This window comes from Mixophyes fleayi, chromosome 2 (assembly GCF_038048845.1).
Source record: "Mixophyes fleayi isolate aMixFle1 chromosome 2, aMixFle1.hap1, whole genome shotgun sequence".
NCBI lineage: Eukaryota > Metazoa > Chordata > Amphibia > Anura > Limnodynastidae > Mixophyes > Mixophyes fleayi.
The window spans coordinates 14691188-14714229 of NC_134403.1; the positions used below are offsets into that span (position 1 = coordinate 14691188).

Consider the following 23042-nt stretch of genomic DNA (forward strand, 5'->3'; position numbering starts at 1 on the left):
TCACAGACTGCATTGTGTATTAAATCATGTTTAATGAGGACATTCAGACACATGCTCTCTGTCTCATTAACCTTGAGCACTACTATAGAGAGTTTGAAAATCCGGACAATCTCTGTCTCATCTGTATGTCCCCTCAGACCTCACATGGCGAGAGTACGAAACTGTCGCTGGTCCCATTACTGCCCATTTACTGAGGATTACACAGGCGCAACCATGCAAATCCAAGGCTGCACTCGTTAACTGACCTCCAATACCTTCCTACGGTGCTCTGCAGCCACGTATTTATATCATCAGGTAGAATGTTTATATTTGTTGGCGCTGTATACAACCCCACTCTATGCTGGGGGTATCTCTATGCCATATCTAGCGCTAACAGAAGCCAACAACTCTTCCTGATTATATATATATATACGATGCTGGAAAGCACAGAAATAATATCATGTACAAGAAAATAAATAAAGTCACCTGGAGGTGTAGAGCACCTTCATAAGCCCCCACGTAGGACTGGCAATGATTTTATGAGCTTTCATTATAAGCAAAGGATTACACGTAAAAAATAAGACCGAGGTCAACGACAGTTTAGAAACATGTATTTAAACCGGTTATTTCAATTTAATAGAACACAAAAATTGTTTTACCTACTGAAATAAGGTTTATTATAAATTAGAGTTCTAAGAAGACTTTGCAGCTTCATCTTCTGGAGTAAATCTGTCAAATATCCGTATGTATGAAACATAATAATTTCAGGTACAATTCATTACAACATGACATTGACGGGAAATATACACACATGTAATATTGCAGGATTTATGGATCTGCGTTCTAAGATAGAAGAGAAGTACACTAATGAGCTACACAAATTCAATCTGACCCGTACCTGAGTCCAAATTGTGACAAGATGTTCCAAAACATCCTGTTTAGACTCATGATGCAGTGAATATTGTAATGTTTATTTCACTTTAAAACATTGGTATTATATTAAGAATATATATATATATATTCATACATTAATTAATGTTTACAACCTTGTTAGGTACAAAGGCCACCTTTTCTAGATCAACATGTTTTGTTCATGTTAAGATACACCCTGGTCAATATATCTTGTTTTCCCCATAGCTGTAGTATGAGCAAAGAATTAAGAGACTCGGACCAATCATAACTAAGCAGAAATTGCTTAATTCCTGTAAGTAGCCTCTTAAGAGAAGTATATGTACAATGGAAGTCTATAGATGGGGAAACAGGAATCACATATTCTACTGGATTTACAGTTCGAATGATTTGAGAATTAGATGCTCGATTTGGTAAGGTCTCAAATCAAACAACTTGGGGGTATATTTACTAAACGGAGGGTTTGAAAAAGTGGAGATGTTGCCTATAGCAGCCAATCAGATTCTAGCTGTCATTTTGTAGAATGCACTAGATAAATGATAAATAGAATCTGATTGGTTGCTACAAGCAACATCTGTAGCAGAATGCAGCCTATTAAATTACTTGGAGGTTACCCATCGGAGCTTACAGTCTCTAACACACACACTAGGGTTAATTTTGCCAGCAGACAATTAACCTATCATTATGTTTTTGGAGTGTGACGGAAAGACAAGGAGAACATAGAAACTCCACACAGATAAGCCCTGGTTGGGAATTGAACTCATGACCCCAGAGCTGCGAGACAGTAATGCTAACCACTGAGCCACCGAGCTCATTCTAGTGCATTCTCCTCATTATTGCTATAAGACATTGTTGTGTTTGAATGGACATATCAAAATTAGATGTGGTGGAAAACACTAGCAGAACTGTAATCTAAACATATCAAATGAAATTCGGAACAAATCTATAAACCATAGTAATAAAAAAATTAGTTTATTTATTGCAAACTTCATATTCTAAACAATATGGGTTCATTTTGTTGTGACAGGATGTGTTCCACGTGAATAGGTGAGGTGTTTAGTATCAAATATTTAAGTATATTTTTCTGCAGTATTGACGATATTGTGACTTGTTCACTTGCTAATAACTTTATTAAGCTCTTTGGAATATATCAAATCCATAATTCTGAATCTTTCCAAAATTGTGGTACTTGGTCTGTGCCAACTCTGGATTTGGTAAATTCTTAATAGCAAGGGAAAGAGTACTCAAGTCCAACCATTTGCTGTCTAAGATGTACGTTCAATGAGGTAGAAGCACTTACTCTCTAAACACAAGTGCATTAAGTTTAGTCATTTAGAGTCTAAAGACCCAAGGCCATCAGGTTCAGTCCTTCACAGTGAGAAGACACAATTCAGGCAAGTTCAACCGCTCACTCTACAAAGACACAAGTCAGTCAACTTCAGCCATTCACAGATAAATCAAGTTCAGAAACGTTCCCTCTCTGAAGAAACAAGCTCATCAAGTTCTGAAGCTCTGAAGACAAATCCATCATGTTCAACTACTCTCTCTCTTTCTCTGAAGACACAAGATATCGAGTTAAGCCACATTCTCCCTCTGAAGACACAAGCCCACCAGGCTCAGCCACTTTCTCTTTCTGAAGAAACAAGCTCATCAAGTTCTGAAGCTCTGAAGACAAATCCATCACGTTCATCTACTCTCTCTCTTTCTCTGAAGACACAAGCTCATCAAGTTCGGCTAATTTCTCTCTCTGAAGACACAGGGCCATCAAGTTCAACCATTCACAGTCTGAGGACACTGATATATTAAGATCAGCCACTTTCTGTAGCTGAACACACAAGTCCATCACATTCATCCACGGTCTGAAGACACAAGTCCAACTAGTTCAGTCATACACAATGAGAAGACACAATTCAGTAAAGGACAACCATTCACTCTCCAAAAGCACACGTCAGTCAAGTTAAGTCATTCACAATCTGAGGACACAGATACAGCACATTCAGTCACTGTATTTCTCTCTCTCTCTGAAACGCAACTCTATCAAGTTCATCTAATTACTCTCCGAGGACAGATATCATATTTGACCACTCATTCTCCAAAGATAGATTTCCATTAGTTTTGACCATTCATCTCTGATGTTATAAGTCTATCATATTCAACCATTCACTTTCTAAATAAATAGTAAATTTACATGTGCTATGGATGAAGCCATCATAATTGTTTTTAACATCCTTCTTAAAACATGTCCACATAAGATGATCTAAAATAATGGATTGTCCATTAATTACCAATGAACCACTGTCACATTGCATGACATTCCAGCTTACATCAGTATCTTACAAATAAGGTGAGTGGGCTATTCACATGCTGGTCATTACAGTTGGACTAGGACTGGGGGCTGAGAGGTTTTCAGTAGCATTTCCATTCGTAACCAAACTTGAGTTATTGTCTTGTACATATGTGGAAATCTTGTTTTTCACTTTCGTGATCTCGCTTCTGGAAATAATATTCCTTCGAATTGTTTGTCCGGCAAGAAAGTACAAGATTGGATCCAAGCAGCTGTTGGCGCTGGCCAACGGTCTTGTAACCTTATAGGCCATGTTGATCGCATTTAAAATATCACAGTCAAGGTCTAACTTTCTAAAGTAATAGTACAAGGTCCGGGTCACATGAAAGGGTAAGAAGCAGATTATGAAAACCAACAATACAATGATGATCATTTTAATGGACTTCCTCTTGGAATTCGATGTTTGAGAAGAAGCTGCCGATGGCCGCAAAAGGGTCCGAGTCATTAAAACATAACAGATGATAATGGTGATGAAAGGGACACAGAACAGCAAGGACAAGCTCACCGAGCTGTAAATCACAAAGTTATCAAACAAATCCACACTGGACGTGTCATGGCATATGGTATTATCCCCACTGCTGCTCGTGGTCACAAAGTAGAGTATCGGACTCTGGAAGATGGATACAACAACCCACACACCGACCGAAATAATCCGGGCGTTCCGGACCTTTAGCCAACCAAGCGACTTCATGGGGTAGCAGATTCCCAGGAAGCGGTGGATGCTGATACAAAGCAGGAAGAAGATGCTGCAGTACATATTGGTGTAGAAGAGAAATTTTACAATTTTGCACAAAGCTGCTCCGAACGGCCAGTTGTCGCCCTGAGAGTAGTAGTACACAAGGAGAGGCAAGGAGATGACATACATCATGTCCGAGATAGCCAAGTTAAACATGTATGTCGTCGACGCATTCCAGGGTCTAAGCCGGAACAGAAAGATGTATAGAGCCAGAACATTGAGTATTATTCCCACGCAGAATACAATCCCGTATGACACCGGAAGAAGGACGTATTTAAAATCTTCATCAAATTTACACCTGTACGTAGAATTTTCGGCATTTCCTGTGTTATTCATGATGCATTCGCGTGATTGTTCTCCTGTAACAAACAAAAAAAAAACCAATATTTAGCTAACAGAAAACGTTACTAAAAAGCTGGTAAACTAACAACACAAGTTCATTCAACTTATCAGTATAACTTATCAATATGTAAACATTCCAAACTATGACAAAGCTCAAGACATTTCACCAGTGGTGCATTGCCCTGTTCTGTAATCAACCCTCAGCTAGAAGTCAGTGAGAATGCTTAGTATTGATCGATGGACGAATATAACTACGGCTCTAACTGTACTCACGGCAGCTTTACCAAACGCAGAACAGATAGTAATGTAACAAGCTGCATCCATGTTCCATCCGTTCTATTTAATGTTGAAACACATACTGTAGTATAACCAGGTCTGGCAGCAAATTCAGATAAATTATAAATCATTTCTCAGCTACAAGGTCAACAACAGACAGCGTTTGCGCTATCACAAGAATGTCACATGAATGGCAGCTGTAATCACCATAGATGATAATAGATGTTCCGCTTCTTATCAGACAAGGTGATAAAAGAATGTGCAGTGTGTTTCAGTCACCACGGTCCAACACAGTAGATGAACTTGCAGTTCATTATAATGTTCTGTGTTCATAAAGTAAATCTAATCTGACAAGTGAACAAATTTAATTTGTCACAAGTCGATTTGCTGTAAAATATGGTGGAACCTGTGCACCGACTTCTGGGAATGATGGTAGTTATGTCCTGTTACCCATGGTGAGCGGACTCAGAGTGCACTTATCACTTCTTAGGAGAGAGGACAGGGTTTGGGGGCGAGACTAATGGTTCCGTAGCCCTAGACACGCCTACATGTGGTCATGACACTCACCCATGTGACACGGCCATGCACCCAATGTGGCACCACCACAAACTGGATGTGCACAACAGTGTTGGAAGATATGAATACGTTGTGACTGGGGCGGACTACGTTACCCAGCATGACTCGTGCTCTGACAGCTGACTAAAAAGGCGCTCACACTATCAGTGGCAAGTGCAATCTCTATACAGTCACGTGAACATTGCCCAAGCTGGTCCTGCCATGGGAACACATGGGAGTTGTGGTTGAAGTCACAGACGGAGGGGAAGGTGGGGAGAGCAGTGCATTCTGGGACTTGTAGTTCCACAACAGCTGGCAAGCCGCAGGTCTGTCTATGGATATTTCATTTGACCTACGTTGTGCATGAAACACAGGACTGAGCTGGTGTGGGGATTTTACAACTTCACACAGAGCTTAGTCCAAAAATTCTTCATAGATAAGATAATTGTTATTGTAGTAATCTGTTTTTTCCCCACCACAGAGGAATATATCGCTCCACAATAACCTGGTGACGCTGCGGCCTCACATGTCATCAGTTCACCTTATCTAAGGTACGAACTCTGATACCTGTACGTGTTGCACAAGATGAACTGATCTCTGTTTATTCATAATTCCGGCCCACACACTCCCAACGCCCTCAGGTGCGCGCACCCAAATCTACTGCTGTGTATTTCTACCAGTTAGTGAGCTAACCCAATTGGCACCGATATCTGCTATCATTGTATAACTGGCTGAATTTTACCAAATATATACATGTATAGTTCCTGTCAATAGTTTTATATGTTCATTTAATTAGTATTATCGTTCCAGGACCCGCCGACCTAACCCTTTTTAGGAACCAGGTCCTGGCGTTGCCCCCTTAAAACCGGCAATGTCGCGAGAATCACTCTGCCGGCATTGTGTGCTATCGGAATTTATATGCTGCGTGTCTGAAATGTTGTCAGTCGCTTTTTTGGTAAGTCTGTATTTGCTCCATACCGGGATTGTAGTCATCGGCATATTACTGTCGGGGTAATTAAAGTCGCAATTGTCGTGTTCATAAAAAATGACTACCACAGCTAAGAAGCGCCACATTCTGTCTATATAAATGTTGTCCAATAAAACAGAATGCGTGCTCTCTTAAAGCAAAGTTTCAAATAATATATTTAAATCATACATAGACATATAATAGATTATAGATAATGCTCAGCAAGCGCTAGCCCCAACCAGTGTGGACTGGCCACTCCCCCTCCATGAGCTGACCACGCCCCTTCCAGTGGAGATCTTTATTTGCCCTGGGGAAGAGTAGTTAGGAGTTCCACTTTTTTCTTTAACTCACAAATTAAGCAGTGTATGGCACCAACATATTCTACAGTGTACTGTACAGAGCTTACATTTTCCCAACTATATTAAATAAAACCATACACAAGGACCTAATTAGTCAGAAGTCAAGAAACCTTTGAGAACATACAGGCTCCACATAAGTCCTCCAGGTCTGTTTAGTGGTCCTACCCACGCGTTTTACCAATAGGACAGAGATCCAGGTTCTCCGCTATCAGGGTGTGGCCATTAAACATTTGTCTGTCTCTCTACTCAATTCTGTCTAAACCATATTTGCCCATTCTCCTGGAATGTCCCGGGAGACCTACGCAGAATTCGGGAGTCTCCCGGGCCCACAGGAGAGTAAGCAATTCTCCTGCATCCTGCCCAACTCCTAGTGAAGTGGGCAGGTTGGGAGACTCAATGACGCGATTCGCGGTGACTCATGTCATTTTGGCCCCGCCCCATGACAAAATGCTGCTTCCGTCTCGGGAGGGGGGAGGCACAAATTAAGCTAATTACTTTGACCTGCCACTCCCACCCTCCAACCACGCCCCCCTCCTGGAAGTTCACAAGTATGGTCTAAACATATAAATGTCAAATGCTAACATCACAACTCAGTTAAAGCTGGTAACCCACGCCTGGCCGGGAGCCCAGTAACTGGATCATTAATTTGGCCATTCACATGGATGGACAGATCGGATGGGTCTTTGCTGACTGGGGGCGGCCATAACGTCTGTCAGAGTGGGCGGTAGTATGTTCTTCTGACAAGCAGCCAGCAGAATTCTATTATAACGGGCAGTGCCCTGCTGTAATTATCTATCAAGTAAAGCAAACAGAAAAAGGAACAAGAGCCTGAGATGCAAACAGATAAAATAAATAAAAAGGTCATAAATGCTGCTGCTGCTACGGAGGAGTTTGGTGACCTGGAATGCGGGACAGCAGGGATGTGGTGTCAGGGTGTATACGGGGGGGGCTGCGTTATAAAGATGGGGGGGTAGTAAAACATTTGTTCATACAGTAGAATAATACGTCCCTGATGACATGTCATATAACACGCGTGTACATCTGTCCATGCTAGCTGTTATCCGCGTTATCCAGAGATAGGCAGCAGCCAGCCCTAGTGTAGCATGCTGGCCCTTCGTGTCTTCACCTGTGGCCCCCAGCTCCTTCCTGCATCATTATCAGATTTGTCTGCTGTGGTATGTAACACTTGTATAAAATGCTGCTGATATGTTATTACAGATGGGCGTCTCGTATTGTTTTATCTTATTACTGAGAGAAAGGGTAACGTGCAATCTGCAGCATCACTGGTATAAGACAAACCCCAGAGAGGATGCCATGTATATTCCTTTCATCACAGTCATCAATCTGTACTAGGTGCCTAAAGCTCCCTTCAACCTTTCTTTATATCCAACAAGCTCCATTCGTTCACATGAAGGACATGTGCTAGGAAGACTTCTTCATCATCATCATCACCATCATCATCACCATCATCATCATCACCATCGTATCATTTATTTATATAGCGCCACTAATTCCACAGCGCTGTACAGAGAACTCGCTTACATCAGTCCCTGCCCTCATAGAGCTTACAGTCATGGGCAAAAGTTTTGAGAATGACACAAATATTATTTTTCACAAAGTCTGCTGCCTCAGTTTTTATGATGGCAAGTTGTATATACTCCAGAATGTCATGAAGAGTGATCAGATGAATTGCAATTAATTTCCAAGTCCCTCTTTGCCATGACAATGACATCAGGTCAGTGATTTTCTCATTAACACAGGTGAGAGTGTTGATGAGGACAAGGCTGGAGATCACTCTGTCATGCTGATTGAGTTAGAATAACAAACTGGAAGCTTTAAAAGGAGGGTGGTGCTTGAAATGATTGTTCTTCCTCTGTCAATCATGGTTATCTGCAAGGAAACACGTGCAGTCATCATTGCTTTGCACAAAAAGGGCTTCACAGGCCAGGATATTGCTGCTAAGATTGCACCTAAATGAACCATTTATCGGATCATCAAGAACTTCAAGGAAATAGGTTCAATAGTTGTGAAGAAGGCTTAGGGCCCCTGAAACATCAGGCGAAGCGAACGCCAGGGCTGTATCTTAAAGTTGATTCAGCACCAGGATCGGGGCATCACCAGTGCAGAGCTTGCTCAGGAATGGCAGCAGGCAGGTGTGAGTGCATCTGCACGCACAGTGAGGCAAAGTCTTTTGGAGGATGGTCTGGTGTCAAGAAGGCCAACAAAGAAGCCACTTCTCTCCAGGAAAAACATCAGGGACAGACTGATATTCTGCAAAAGGTACAGGGATTGGACTGCTGAGGACTGGGGTAAAGTCATTTTCTCTGATGAATCTCATTTCAGATAGTTTTGGGGCATCTGGAAAAACGCTTGTCCGGAGAAGGAAAGGTGATCGTTACCATCAGTCCTGTGTCATGCCAGCAGTAAAGCATTCTGAGACCTAACTGTCTCGGGGATCAAAACATCGAAATTTTGGGTCCGCGGCCAGGAAACTCCCCAGACCTTAATCCCATTGAGAACTTGTGGTGAATCCTCAAGAGGCAGGTGGACAAACATAAACCCACAATTTCTGACAAACTCGAAGCACTGATTATGCAAGAATGGGCGGCCATCGGTCAGTATGTGGCCCAGAAGTTGATTGACAACATGCCAGGGCGAATTGCAGAGGTCTTCAAAATGAAGGGTCAACTCTACTAGTATGATTTTGGAGTACATCCATTCTCTATTTGATGTAACCTTCTGTCTATATCACCTTACAGCAGGCAATTCACAGCCTCTCTGGAGCAACTTTAAAATTATTTATGAAAAATTGGAGCCGTCACGGTATCCAATATCGTACGCACAACAGAACTTCAAACGCCAGTGACACATCTGAATGAGTTTGACATCATCACAAATTCCATAATGCCGGACAATCACCTTACAGATATGACATATACAATAAACATGCTAACATGAAGACACTTAAGCATAATAACACATGCCTAGAAAGTCACTAGCTACCAATTACAGATAGCACATACAAAAGGTATGAATTCCAGGCGAAGATATCAGGGGCGTATGATATTGGACAGACATGAGACACAAGGTAGAGAGGACCCTGTCTGTGAAGGTTACATTCTAGAAGGAGGGAGTAATGAGAGGGGTGAGGGGGGAGTCGAGGTAGTGGACATGATGGTCTACTAGGGTGTAGGGCATTTGAAGGATTGCAGATTGGATGGGAATCTGGAAGGGCAATGCAAGTTCCATGGGTGGGGAGCAGCGGAGTTGGAGTATCCGAGATGGAAGTGGGATGAGGTTATGAGAGAAGGGAGTTGAAAGTAGGAGGTGGAGTGGAATGGTCGAGATGATGTTCATCTTGTGACGCGTTTCACATGCTAGTACTTTGGTCAGGGTGGTCAACGGAGGACATTCAGCAAAAGTCTTTTTAATATGACCTCCTTCTGAAGCTGCTAGTCTCTATCATCTGATACCTTAATGTACTGCTTCAGCGTAACAGATTAATACCACTGATACTATAAGAGTCCCAACCATCACCACCCCCCTATCCCTCCCTCACAAGCCAGGATCCCCACCCCTCCAACGGAAACTGATGCATATCGGGTTGTGTGAGTTTGAATGACAAAACTATCCAATATCTTGATCATAGAATAATAAGTTGAGTGAGTTTGTATAACACAATTATTCAACAATCGCACGTCTTAGGATGACATTAATCCTTTGTTGAGGTGTGCATCACAATGTGTTGGGTACCTGTCAATGAAGGCATGAGTAGAAACAATGATTGGGTGTAGTAAACAGTTTGTAGCTAAAGAATTATACCAAGTGGGCCTGCCTCAATATCCCTATTTCATCATAGACCTCCTTATTTATTTGAATTGTTGAAGACTTCTCTCAACCAAACTTCACAACATTCTCAAATGGGTAATTGGGACACATTATGTAACACCCTCCTTCCACCCAAACCATGGCCTGATCTGCCATATTGTGCCCAAGTACGGCATGACCTACTAAAATCGGGACAGTTGGTTGGAATATATTCATGTATTAATAACTCAAGATGGTAAATGAATGCACTGCAAGTGAACTACTTCTAGACTGTCTACCTTCATTTATTGGTTTCCCTGTATATTATTTGCCTAGAATGAGCAAATGTCAAAGTATTGAACACTGCTACCTTCTGGTATTTAGATATTCATATATGGCACCGGCCAAGGAGAGATTACAGAAGATTGCAGGTGAATTATGAAGAAATCTATTTATTCATATTCTCAGTAAAGATGAAGATTTAATCAATACAAGATACTGAAATTGATAGATCATAAAAACCCATGTATCTGGCATGGTGATAGGTTTATATGAGCAGTAAGCTCATGAGCTCCTTAATGTATTATTTGTAGATAAGTGATGATATCTTTTAAAGGGAAATTTTTTTTTTTTTCTTTGTACATATTTTCACTGTATACTCTGTAATGTGTTAATTTAAGCCTAAAGAAGTCAGTTTGCAAAGGTAACATTATTTCGCTGCATATTTGAAATGATTCAAATATTTGGAAACAGCGCTGCAGAGGTAACAGAGCCGTAACTACAAATTTTACCGCCTGGGGCGAGAAAGAAAAATGCCGACCCCCCCCCCCAGCTCTCAATTTTAGCCAAATGAAACCTAAAATGTTCATAAACTGCGCCCCCTCCCGCCTTCAGTGTTTCACCCTAGGCAGTCGGCCCTATTGCACAGTCCTAGTTTTCGGAACACCCTCTATACACAGCTCCAGGCTACAAATTTACAGTTGGATAGACCGTGCAGCGATGCAAAGGGTGTACATGCATTTTATTGTATGCAGGGATAATATAACATGCGTTGCGTATAGTATACATACTGGGCAGTTCCTCCAGATTTTAATTTGTGTCCTAGCCAATAGAAAATCACTGTTACTTTTTCTGTTGCCTTATTATGTACTTAAGTAAAATCTAGTAGACATTAGTAAAGGGTTTCACATCTCATCGCTTTTCCCTATATCTGAGCTATTCACTAACGCTGTCCACATCCATCACTTCTTTCTGTAGGAACAATCACAATTCTGTACAATGTCATCAATATTACACTGAGGCACAATGTTAGGTTCTACTCTTATTATCCATCAGGAAGACAGATCGCGTATAGCTGCCCAGGCATATTACTGCCGACTTTGGGCAACTGGCCTGATATCGCAGAAAGTATGGCCCCATATTATGATCTGAATCAGATAAGCATCGAAATATTTAGGATTGTTATCTTTGGAAAATTGTGGTCGTAAGATGACCGTGATCGACCTGTGTGATCTTCCAAACGCAGTAACACGTTCTGAGAGACGAGAGGTTGGATTTCGTCTGATTTGGCCATACGTGTGACTGACTCATTTTGGGGCACATTTATCAATGTTCGCATAAATTGAAAAATGGTTTTCAATCCTTATCGCATTGATAAGGATTGAACTATTTCTCAAAGTACCCAACACAGAAATAGCAGTTCCGATAAACTGCTGTTTCTCTGATAAAAAAACAAGCTTACCCCGCCTCTTCGTAATGCGCTGTCTCCGGAATTCCTCCTTGTCCTCTTCGCTTCTCTTCTTATTGCAATTGCGCATGTGCCGTTCGAAGAAACATCTCTGTCTCTGCAACTCGTTGCAGAGAGCGAGCGGTGAGTGACAGGGAGGGATCATGTGATCCCTCCACGCATGCGCTGTCCAGCTCTGCTCTTCGGAGCAGAGCTGATATCCATCAGTAAGATATCCATCTTACCGAGCTTAAAAACATTTTAAATGCATATATAATGAGGGACAGCTGTAGTATTATTAGACCTTAATTTCACAATTGCAATTTTCATACTTCAATCAGCTTTAATCGGATAGATTTCAGAATAAAATCAGGGCACTCTAAACACTGCTAGATGTTATAATTTATAATATATATATATATATATATATATATATATACACAGTCCCGATTTTGGAGAGTGTCACATTACAAAAGGGGCATGGTGGGCGAGATTTTGGTGGACCTGCGTGTGGTTTGTGTGTCGCATAGTTTCCAGATATTGCTTTTTAAATTGTTGGGAGGTATGCATATAGGGCCTGAGTCATTAAGGAGATCAAAGCATAAAAAAGAGTAACATTTGCAAACCCATGTTGCATTGGAGAGGGAGGTAAATTTAAAATGTGGGGACAGATTTATAGTTGGGGTAGGGCATGTCCTAGATCAACTTTAATTGTCAGTGTCAAAACAAAATGATCAAGTATTTGTGTGCTACATGAAAAAACAGCCAGTATTTAACTAATGTGCAAAATAATAAACTAATTTGCACCCCTTGCATTGTAACATGGTTTGTCCCAGAGAACATTTACTCCTTTTTTGCCTTAATGACTCAGGCCCATATTGTTCCTTTAGCCTTTAATAGGGATGTTCACTCTCTGGCTTCCCAGGAAAATATCCCATAGTGCAATTGTCAGCCCTACTCCCATTGGATGGAGATCTTCTAATGTAAAAATAGCCCCAGAGAGGGGGGAATTCAATTGCCGGTGATGTGGGCTGCGCGGACATTGCGCCATGCACGTGACCAGTAATTAAGGTAAAAAAAATCTCTGCTCATTTTACTTCGCATTTCAATGGGGTCCGAGGCAAAATAAGCAGAGATTTTACTGAAATCTCCACCACAAAGTGTCTCCGATGCGTCCGTGAGACACTTTGCAGCTGATTGAATCCCCCCGGAGCATTGTTCTCAGACTAGGTTATTTTTCAATGTAAGCTGCATTTAAGTGTCTGCTATACCGATCATTTAACCGCCCCCGTATATGTGTAAATTACGTGTGGATGAAACTACAGACACTACACTTAATAACCACAGCACAAAATATAGAGACAAATCCAGGAGACGTTAGGGATTTGGTGAGGGACTGGATATGAGGAGTGAGTCAAGAGTGGCCGCAAGGCAGCAGGCTTGGATGACAGGAGAAAGAGTGTTGTTGTCAACCAAGAGGAAGATATTGGGAGGGATCGCAACATTCGCAACAGGAAAGATGATGAGCTTGGATTTGGAGATGTGGAGTTTCAGGAAGCGCTGTGCCATCCAGGAAGTTACAGCCCAGAGACATAGCTAGATACCTGGGTTAGGAAGGTGGGAGAGAGGTCAGGAGGGGAAAGATAGATTTGCGTGTCATCAGCATAGAGGTGGTATTGGAGGCCAAAAGATTGAATGAGTTCACCGAGACAGGTGGTGTAGAGAGATAAGAGCATAGGGCCAAGGACAGAGCCTTGTGGGACTCCAATAGAAAGAGGAAGTTGGGGGGGGGGGGGAGTAGGAAACAGACACACTAAAAAAGTGGCCAGAGAGGTAGGAGGCAAACCTGGAGAGAGCTGTTTCTCGAAGGGAGTGAAGGGTGGTGAGGAGAGAATGATCGATGGTGTTAAAAGCAGCAGAGAGGTTGAGGAGTACAAGAAGGGAGAAGTGACCATTGGACTTAGCTGAGAGTAGGTCATTTGTTACTTTAGTGAAGGCAGTTTCAGTTGAGTGAAGGTGACTGAAGCCAGACTGGAGAGGTTCAATAAGAGAGTGGGAAGAGAGAAAGTGGGTCAGACAATTGAAGAAAGTCGTTCGAGAATTTTAGAAGCAAAGGGAAGCGATACTTGGAGAGAGGATGGGTCAAGGGAAGGTTCCTTAGAATAGGAGAGATGAGAGCATGCTTGAAGGCCAAAAGGAAGATACCAGTGGAGAGAGAGAGGTTAAAGAGGTGAGCAAGGTGACAATAGGCGTTGGAAGAAATGGTCCGAGGAACTTGGAGTGGACAGGATCAAGAGGACAGGTTGTAGAAGAAGAGGAGGAGAGAAGAGAGAGGATCTCAGGCACAGTTACAAGAGAGTAAGAGCCAAGGGTGGTAGAGTGAGTGATAGAGAGGACAGGTGGGTGGAGGCGAGTCTGGCGAGAACATATATCAATGAGGATAGATTGTTTTTGAAGTAGGTGGCAAAGTCAAGAACGGTGATGGACAAAGGAGGAGGAGGTGGGGGAGCACACAGTAGAGAATTAATGGTAGCAAAGAGGTGTCGGGGTTTATCGGACAGGGAGGAGATGAGGGATGTGAAATAGGTTTGTTTGGCAAGAAGGAGGGCAGAATAGTAGTAGGAAAGGATACATTTAAAGTGGATGAAGTCAGCAATGGAAAATTTCCTCCATTGGCGTTCAGAGGAGCAGGAGCACTGTTGGAGGAGACGAGTAAGAGGGCAGTGTCGCGGTTGGGGTTTAGATTGGCGGGATGAAGGGGGGTGGCTGGGGCTGCAGTATCAAGGACAACAGAGTATGGTGTTGTAAACAGAGACAGCAGCGTTAGCGAAGAAATGGGAGCAAATAAGGGTTCAAGAGAGGACGCAAAGATAATGGGGTCAATGCTGTTGATGGGACGCAGTGTGCAAGCGACTTTGGGTGGGAGAGGGGGGGCAAGGGGTAAACAGAGGGTAAAGGAAAGGGGATTGTGGTTCTATCTCTCTATCTATCTATCTCATATCTATCTATCTATCTATCTATCTATCTATCATCTCATATCTATCTATCTCATATCTATCTATCTATCTATCTATCTCATATCTATCTATCTATCTATCTATCTATCTATCTATCTATCTATCTATCTATCTCATATCTATCTATCTATCTATCTCATATCTATCTATTTCATATCTATCTATCTATCTCATATCTATCTATCTATCTATCTATCTATCTATCTATCTATCTATCTATCTATCTCATATCTATCTATTTCATATCTATCTATCTATCTATCTATCTATCTATCTATCTATCTCATATCTCTCAATCTATCTAATATCTCTATAGCTCTCTATGTGCATGTACTCTCCTTAGATATACCCCTAGTTTGGTCAGACATTTCAACTATTGAATTATGGGTAAACCTTCTAAATTCCCAAGCAAGTAATATAAATGTATATCTACCATCTGCATCTCCCGTTAGAGAGTTATGATACATACTATCAAACTGGGCTGTGCATAAGAGCTTACAATTGAGGAGAGGAGGAAAAATTAAGTAGAGTTTAAGTGAGCTATGGAACGTTTCTGAGTCTTGTACAGAGTGTTTCATGGAAAGAAGAAGGCGGGAACAGCTGCATAAAGACACTGAACAAACAGCCCCCGTAGCACATGATTCCTGTCGTTCCGAGCGCACATGAAACTTTATAGCTGTGTAATCTGCCTGAGAAGCACACTGCTCCCCCGCACACAAATAAACATTTAGGCAGCTGTTTATTTGAGCAGTATTTACAAAGGATAAAGACTTGTATTTAACAGATGTGATAAGGTGTTACTGTATGCTGAGCGCACCCTGTTTTATAACTGTAATGAAGCCTTGCGTACACGCTGCTTGGGACCATTAATGTAATCCTGAGCTGGCGTGCTGCCTCCCCCGCCTCCAACCCCAACCATCCCCCGCTGCAGCTCACTGGAGGGGGAGGATGGGTCTACCTGACCCTACCTTCCCGCCACTGGCCCAAGAGCCGCCATCCCTTCCCCTGCTCCATTGCATAAATCTGCTCACACAATCTTGTCTGTGGACCACATTGGACAGATAAAGTCTCTCGTCATTACTCAGTAGAGATCTCGGTCACCGATCAATTGATTTTTCCAACCAACCCAAACTCAATGCTGATTTTGCTTGGTTTACACCAAGGGCGTAATGTGGGGTGTTCAGCAGGAAGGAGCGGACAAGACATGTTGCAGGGAATTACACAATATTAAACAAATAAGGGCCAACAAGGTGGGAAATTGGTGCAATGTGATTGACAACAGATCTGCCAATCAGATTGTACAGTGAAGGTGTAATTCTCAGGATATATGGGTAACTGCATAGTGACACGCCTACTGTACTTTCACAAGTTGTATATTGTGGTATAGAACTCACAGCCTTAGCTGACATGACAAGGTGAAAGAGGATGTGGTGTAAGGGGGGACGGGAGCGTGGAAGTGAGTAATTATCCGACTATGTGCCCAGGAAATATCAGTTACATGTGTGTTCTTTTATTTTCTGTAAATAAAACCGTTTACATCTTTTAACTGTCTTGTTTCTTTTGGTATGAACTTTCCATTATTACTCTAATACAATGTTTCGCTCTGAGAAGCTTCATTGGGTCTGTTGGCTCTGAGCAACACAAAACTCTCACTGTGATACCAGTTACAATGTGGATAATAATGAAGATTTCTTGTATCTCCTTCTTTTCTTCATTTGCATTATTCACATTTTAATTGTGAAAAAACATAGGAAAAAAACTGACTGATATACTCGTGTGTTCAGCTTAAACTTGCATAAAATAGTTTGCAAAAAACATTTTGAGTCCAAGTTGGACGCATTTTGGGTGTAATTTATCTTTCTCAGCCAGATTTGGGCGCACGCCCCCTCTCTGTACTCGCCCTACGTTAGACTGACCACATACGGGCCTTGTTGCACGATTGTGTTAGTTACATTCTACCACGGCAGGGGAGGGCTGACCCGGCCCGCTCGGTCAGGCCGCTATTAGGGCCGGGGGGTAGGCCGGCCGGCCGCCCCCCCCCCTGGCTGCAAAATACTATGTTTACCCCCGCGGCCGCATCTGATAACATCAGATGCGGCCATGTCAGCGCACAGGCGGCCGCATCACATGACAGGGGATGCGGCGCCGCATCCCTTTTCATGTGATGCGTCCGCCTGTGTGCCCCCCGGCCACGCCTCTCCCAGCCCGCGCCTGTACCACGGTGCAGTGAGGAAAACGTCTAAGACACAAACAAAGAACAAATAACTGTAAATCCAATAAATGATTAATCTCGTAACCCTTGACATTTGTACTAAGCTCATAAAGTAAGATTACAATCATGTCAATTGTCCTTCGTCCCTGGCAGACAGGAGCGAGCGTATGTGCAGATATGCTAACTATGCCGCTTGTAAATGCCAGACTAAGTAGGAGCAGATACGCCGAAGTGTCATTTAAAAGTGGAAACAAGACAGAAAAATGAAATGTTTGATACGTTGCAGCAGGATGTAGACTGTACTCTCACATTTTGGGGCATATTCAATTGTTGGCATTAAAAATATTACCGCTATTACGATAATTCTAAGCCGGATTTCAGCTCGCAGCTCTCTGAGCTGCAAGCTGAAATCTAGCGTTAAAGGTACCGTAATAACGGTAATTACGCGCACTATTACCGTAATGATGGTAATAGTGCGCACACCATGTTACTTTCCCGACAACAATTGAATATGCCCCTTTGCATTGAAGATCGGGACACAATCCGTCACACAGAATCACTAAGATTGTTAGCGATGGCTGCCATCTTTCTTCAGTCTGACGCACATTCCAGGTCACAGACTTGGATCAATGTATAAACTGCCCTGTTAGCAGCAATGTTTGATACCGCGCTACCTCCTCCGCCTGTTGTCCACCATCAAATGTGCGCAGAATGCTCAAATTTTAGCCCTGCTAAATTTAGCACAAAAATAATATATATACAGTATATATATATACATGACAAATGAGGGTTCTCCTTATAGGAGCTGACGCTTTCAGAAATGACATTCTTACGGTAAGATTCCAGGAATTCTTACAAACAAGTATGGATTCTGGCAAAGAGGAAATGCTGAAATAAACAGACTTGCAGTTTAGACAACCATGTCAGGGATTATGTCCGAGAGCCAGAGTGACCCAGTGCGGTGATGTATTGTGAGGTTCTAGGATCCCGTGTGAGCGACACATCACTTATAAGACATCCGCTACAATGACTGCTGTCATATGGTGTAGAGGCCTCACTGGGGACAGGATGGGTGTATAATATAGGACATATAGCATGAGTGCATCCATAACTGTAAGAGGTTATTCACAGGTTTACAATTTTTTATTTATTTATTTTTGCATAAATGCTTTTTATTTGCTACTTGAATTTTATTTTATCGTTTTTGTTGCATTGACTGTTTTTGCTGACTGAAAAAAATGGCACACTGGAGTGACTGACGGCTGTGGGCAGTGTACTGACGATGGCAGATCGACTGTGCGCTTTGTGTGATACATATCAATAAAGGAGGTCAAAGAACAGCTTAATATTGTGCTCCAAGTATAATAAAGTCCTATTTCTGTGTGGTACAGAAGGCAGCCATATTGGTTTAGACAACCATTGACAGCCATATTGGGTTATGCAGCCATATTGGTTTATCTGAGGTAACTAGCAGTGGGATTATTGGGAATTACACAAAAATATTAATGACTATCTTGTATTTTATTACATGTATTTGTTTTTTAGGTAGGTAACAAGGAAGGTATTTGATATGTTATATATGTATGTATGTATATATTTACATTGTGAGGCTTTGTGCTGTGTATGTTTAAGTTGTGCGGTTTCAACATTCGTTTACAATGTTGACAAGTGATGGATGGCCTACATTCGAAAGGGTTCCGGAATAATCTAGCACATGAAACCATACGACCGGTACAGATACTACTTTCTGACAGGCGGCCATCTTAGATCAACATGTTTCTCGCTGGGGAAGGATTAACTGCTCTGAGTTGGCAAGCTTATTATTTTCATTGTGTCTCAAATGGGTTTATTAATCTGCCTTATCAATTGACCTCACATGACTCACGATAAGAAAGTCTATCGTTATAAAGGTAAATATTCCCCATGAAAAGAAAAAAATGAGTGAACACTAGTTCAGTATATTAAATTTCTAATTATATATACATTCTTGTCTGAGTTTGTGAATTGGGGATAATGTTTGGGGATGTAACCAAGGGCTATACGGAGTAAATATTTTATTGTTGCCAAGTCCACATGAAAAATGAGGGCACTTGTCATAAGAGCTGACGCTTGAAGAATCGGCATACGTAGAGTAAGATTGGAGACATTCCTAATAACAAGAAGGAAATGGTGAAATAAACAAAAGTCTTATAGTTTAGACAACCATGTCAGAGCTTATGGCTGAGAGCGTGCCATTGAGATCAATCTATTGTTCGCTGTTATCAGCTATTTTCTGCAAAAGGTGGGTTAACAATGGCTGGCTGCAGTGTTCAGGCAGAGGAAGGCTAGCAAGAGGGGGCAATGGCCCCTGGGCCGCTCCTCCGCCGTTACTGAAATGCCTGCTTTCATAGCAGTCCGGTTATAAAATCAAATGAAACGATACAATGTGCGTTGGTACGATAAAACATGATCGTGGGAGAGTACACACTAATGTGATATCGGACCTAACGGTCATTTATCATGTGATTGGCATGATAGTTAGTGTGTACCTAGCTTAAGAAGTTTGTACCTAGCTTAAGACGTGCTACAACCCCACAAAATCAAAAAAATATTTCAAACCAAACTGGTCCCAAAACGGCTAACAATCCTTATCAACATTTTTTCAAAGATAAATCGGACGTTTATCGGGTATTACCGAAAATCTGGTCAGCCAATCATCGTCATCATGTGATATGGTTGGGTGCTATGAGCGTCTGCCCGTCTATGGGCAAGCCTTAGATCCGAGATTACATTCCATTACTCTCCGAACCCCCGTATTCAGCCTAATTCTCTCCTCACAAACTGTAAGAATTACGATAATTACCGTGCAGCAAAAAGAGATTTCACTACAAACAGCACGTACGTCACATAATGTATAACAATGCACAATGGATAAGAGTTTAAATACCCGCCTTACATTACTAATAAATAATCACATATAAACACACCGGGTGCTTTGCAAAAGTTTTGAATAATAGTTTTGTTACAATAGTTTTAACTTTTATCATATGATATGTTACATTTTATGTCACAATCATTTCATTATTATAACTGGTGGCAATCTAATTATAATTATTCACCTCTTCAAGGCAACAAAGGTAATTGTTTTTCTGCCGTTTATCGCGGCAATGAAAGATCATGTTCACCAATATTTTATTGCTTTGGCAGCTGAGCGGAACTCAGTTGCCATACAGCGAAAGTTATATGGAGCAATAAGAGAGACTTATTGCTCTGCTCTACGGCGTCCGGCGCTTGCGTGTAACTTGGATCCCAGTTTTAAGATTTCTCTTCCCTTGGTATTGAAAAAGGTTAAACAAAAGCTTATAAAAAGACCCAAAAGACAACTTTTGCATATAAATATATAGCGGTAGAAATATGTTTTAGCAGAGGACAAACAAGGTCAGCTTTGCCACCTGCAGCCTGGCATTGAGTAGTAGTAGATCATGTTGTTTGCAGCTGTACATAAAGATCGATGTACAGAGGGCAGCGGTAAGCTACCATGAGCTGGGCACATCTATTTCTGTCTCGTGAGAGCTCTACTTGGTCAATGATCTTAGGTTTTTTAAGACCTCTTCTGTAATGTCTATCAGCCTCCAAACTTTCCCGAGATCTCTCAATAACTTCTGTGGATTTTACAGAGAAACTTTATTTGAGAGACCTTTATTTCCTCATTCTCAGTCACCTTTGTCCTCACATACTTTATGAGCGTGTGAATTCCTTCATTCCTTTCACACAGTAACCTCCCTCCAGGGCACAGTTTGTATCACCTACTAGACTAGTGTATTTTTGCCTGCTTATTTATATGTCCTGTTACTATATTTATCATGTATGGCCCTGTCACGAACGCCCAGCCTGTCCCAGATGCAGCAATCTAAACAGCTGGCCGTGACTAGCGTCACGATGAATACACCTTTTCTGCCACCACAAAGGATTTATTATGGTATCCTTATGTTCACCAAAACCACTTATTAATGTTTCACACTTAAATCACATACACATGTAGCATGAGACTCCCTGGGCTTCGTAAGTTCACAAAGAATCACGGAGAAAACTGAAAAATATTTCCAAGGCTTATTTAAAAAAAAATAATAACAAGACATACAATATGTTTACACAAATGAGTTTCAGAAAATAAAATAGGGAAAAAAATCAGAGTACTACTTACTAGGTAGACTTGATGTGTGTGAGGGAACACAAGGAAGAATATGGGACATTTCAGTCTTGATAGACCCCCTCATAAAAATGCACACAGTAATGTCTAAAGCAGAAGATTTTAAACCCTTCTTACAGGCTGTTCACTCCCACCTTAGGAATTACATTTTCAGTTAAGTCAGATTGATTCCCAAAATGACACAGTGCTTTCCAAAGTGAATTATTTATCACTAAGATATATGTTTGGGCACCTCAGAGAATCTCTCACCTCTTATCTGCTTTGAGTGACTAGATGGTTTACAACTTTGGGCTTCAAACTCCTCCAAGTTCCTTATATATCTGGCTAGTGTCAAAAGACCCTTTGTAAATTGCACAGGTCACTTAGGTCAGTCAGCAAAGGATACTTTGAGAGGTTACATAAAATATTCACATGGTCACACATGAATTCAACAGAAAATAACAATCAGTCATTAGACATACTACATAATCATCACAGGCTCGATACACATGGAACATATTTTACTTATACTAATGGCAGGATCGCACTTCTGACACTAGACGTGCCAACGACACAATGGAGTGGGCAAGGGACAGTCGTGGGTGTCATCACGCCAGATCACGCCATTAGACTAAATAATCTCTGCTCCAACTGTATGTTGGCACTCATAAATAAAATATACTATTAATAACAATGTAAAATAATGGTACCCTCAATGTTACCCGTTGGACGATGACCGCATCCTACAACTGACCATAGAGGAGGTTATAGTCCGACCGTGCTAATGGAGCCCTGCTGATTCCTGCCACTTGACCCAAGCTCATACCAGTCCGGTCTGTCCAACATGACTGCCTATGGTGGCCAAGTCCGACAGAGATCCAGTTACTCCGCCTTTATTCAGTCACTTATTTTTATTAATATCTAACAAAGAAGGAGAGTAAACAGCAAATATTAACTTATAGACATTATGACCACGATGTATTAATGGAAATCAGCAATTGCTAAAGACTGGTAAATGTTTACATGACTGTGTTTACCATAGATAGCCTTATCAAAGGTATTTATGTCAAAAAAAATATAGATTATTTTGTTTATTTACTGGAAGTCAGCTAACCTACAGTAGAGTCATAGGGTGAGAATCTCAGTGCAGGCGACCACGCTGCGCTCTTTACATTACACTCACGGATTTTCCAAACTCATAGCGTGGGAAACTGAGCGTTTCCATTTACTTAGTGCGGGATGGACATATACTGGTCTCCAGGCTGCGATGGTGACTCAAATATGTGTTGTGGGGAGTTATGTGAGTACCAGGTCACATAATTGGATGCTATCGTTCATGGAACTGGCAGACTACTCATAGCCGTTACCGGTGCATAAGAAGAGCTGGTCAGACCAACAGATGTGTCATCAGCGCTACAAACCACGCTGTGACTTTACCGCGCAGTATTGACTAGCGGATGATATCCGTGCATGTCACATGCTGTACATATATGTGAAAGAAACCGTCATGTATTTGGGGACGATGGCTGCGGTACTATTTGGTCGTTGATTAGTATACTGTAAGTGTACTGGCTGAAACAAGAAGGCTCAGATGCAGAGTTGCCAACATTTTAAAATAGATTCCAAAGGGAAAGAGGGATTTTAT

At 41.7% G+C, this 23042-nt stretch overlaps 1 protein-coding gene across 1 annotated transcript in view; it reads right to left on the reverse strand.

Annotated features, from left to right (window-relative positions):
* Positions 1 to 1844: 1844 nt before the first annotated feature.
* LOC142140718 (P2Y purinoceptor 2-like) overlaps positions 1845 to 23042 on the reverse strand; it is a 38221-nt gene continuing 17023 nt past the window's right edge. Inside the window, exon 2 of the mRNA XM_075198533.1 lies at positions 1845 to 4327. Coding sequence (XP_075054634.1) covers positions 3246 to 4304 — 1059 coding nt within the window. The 5' untranslated portion in view covers positions 4305 to 4327 and the 3' untranslated portion in view covers positions 1845 to 3245. The remainder of the gene's footprint in view (positions 4328 to 23042) is intronic.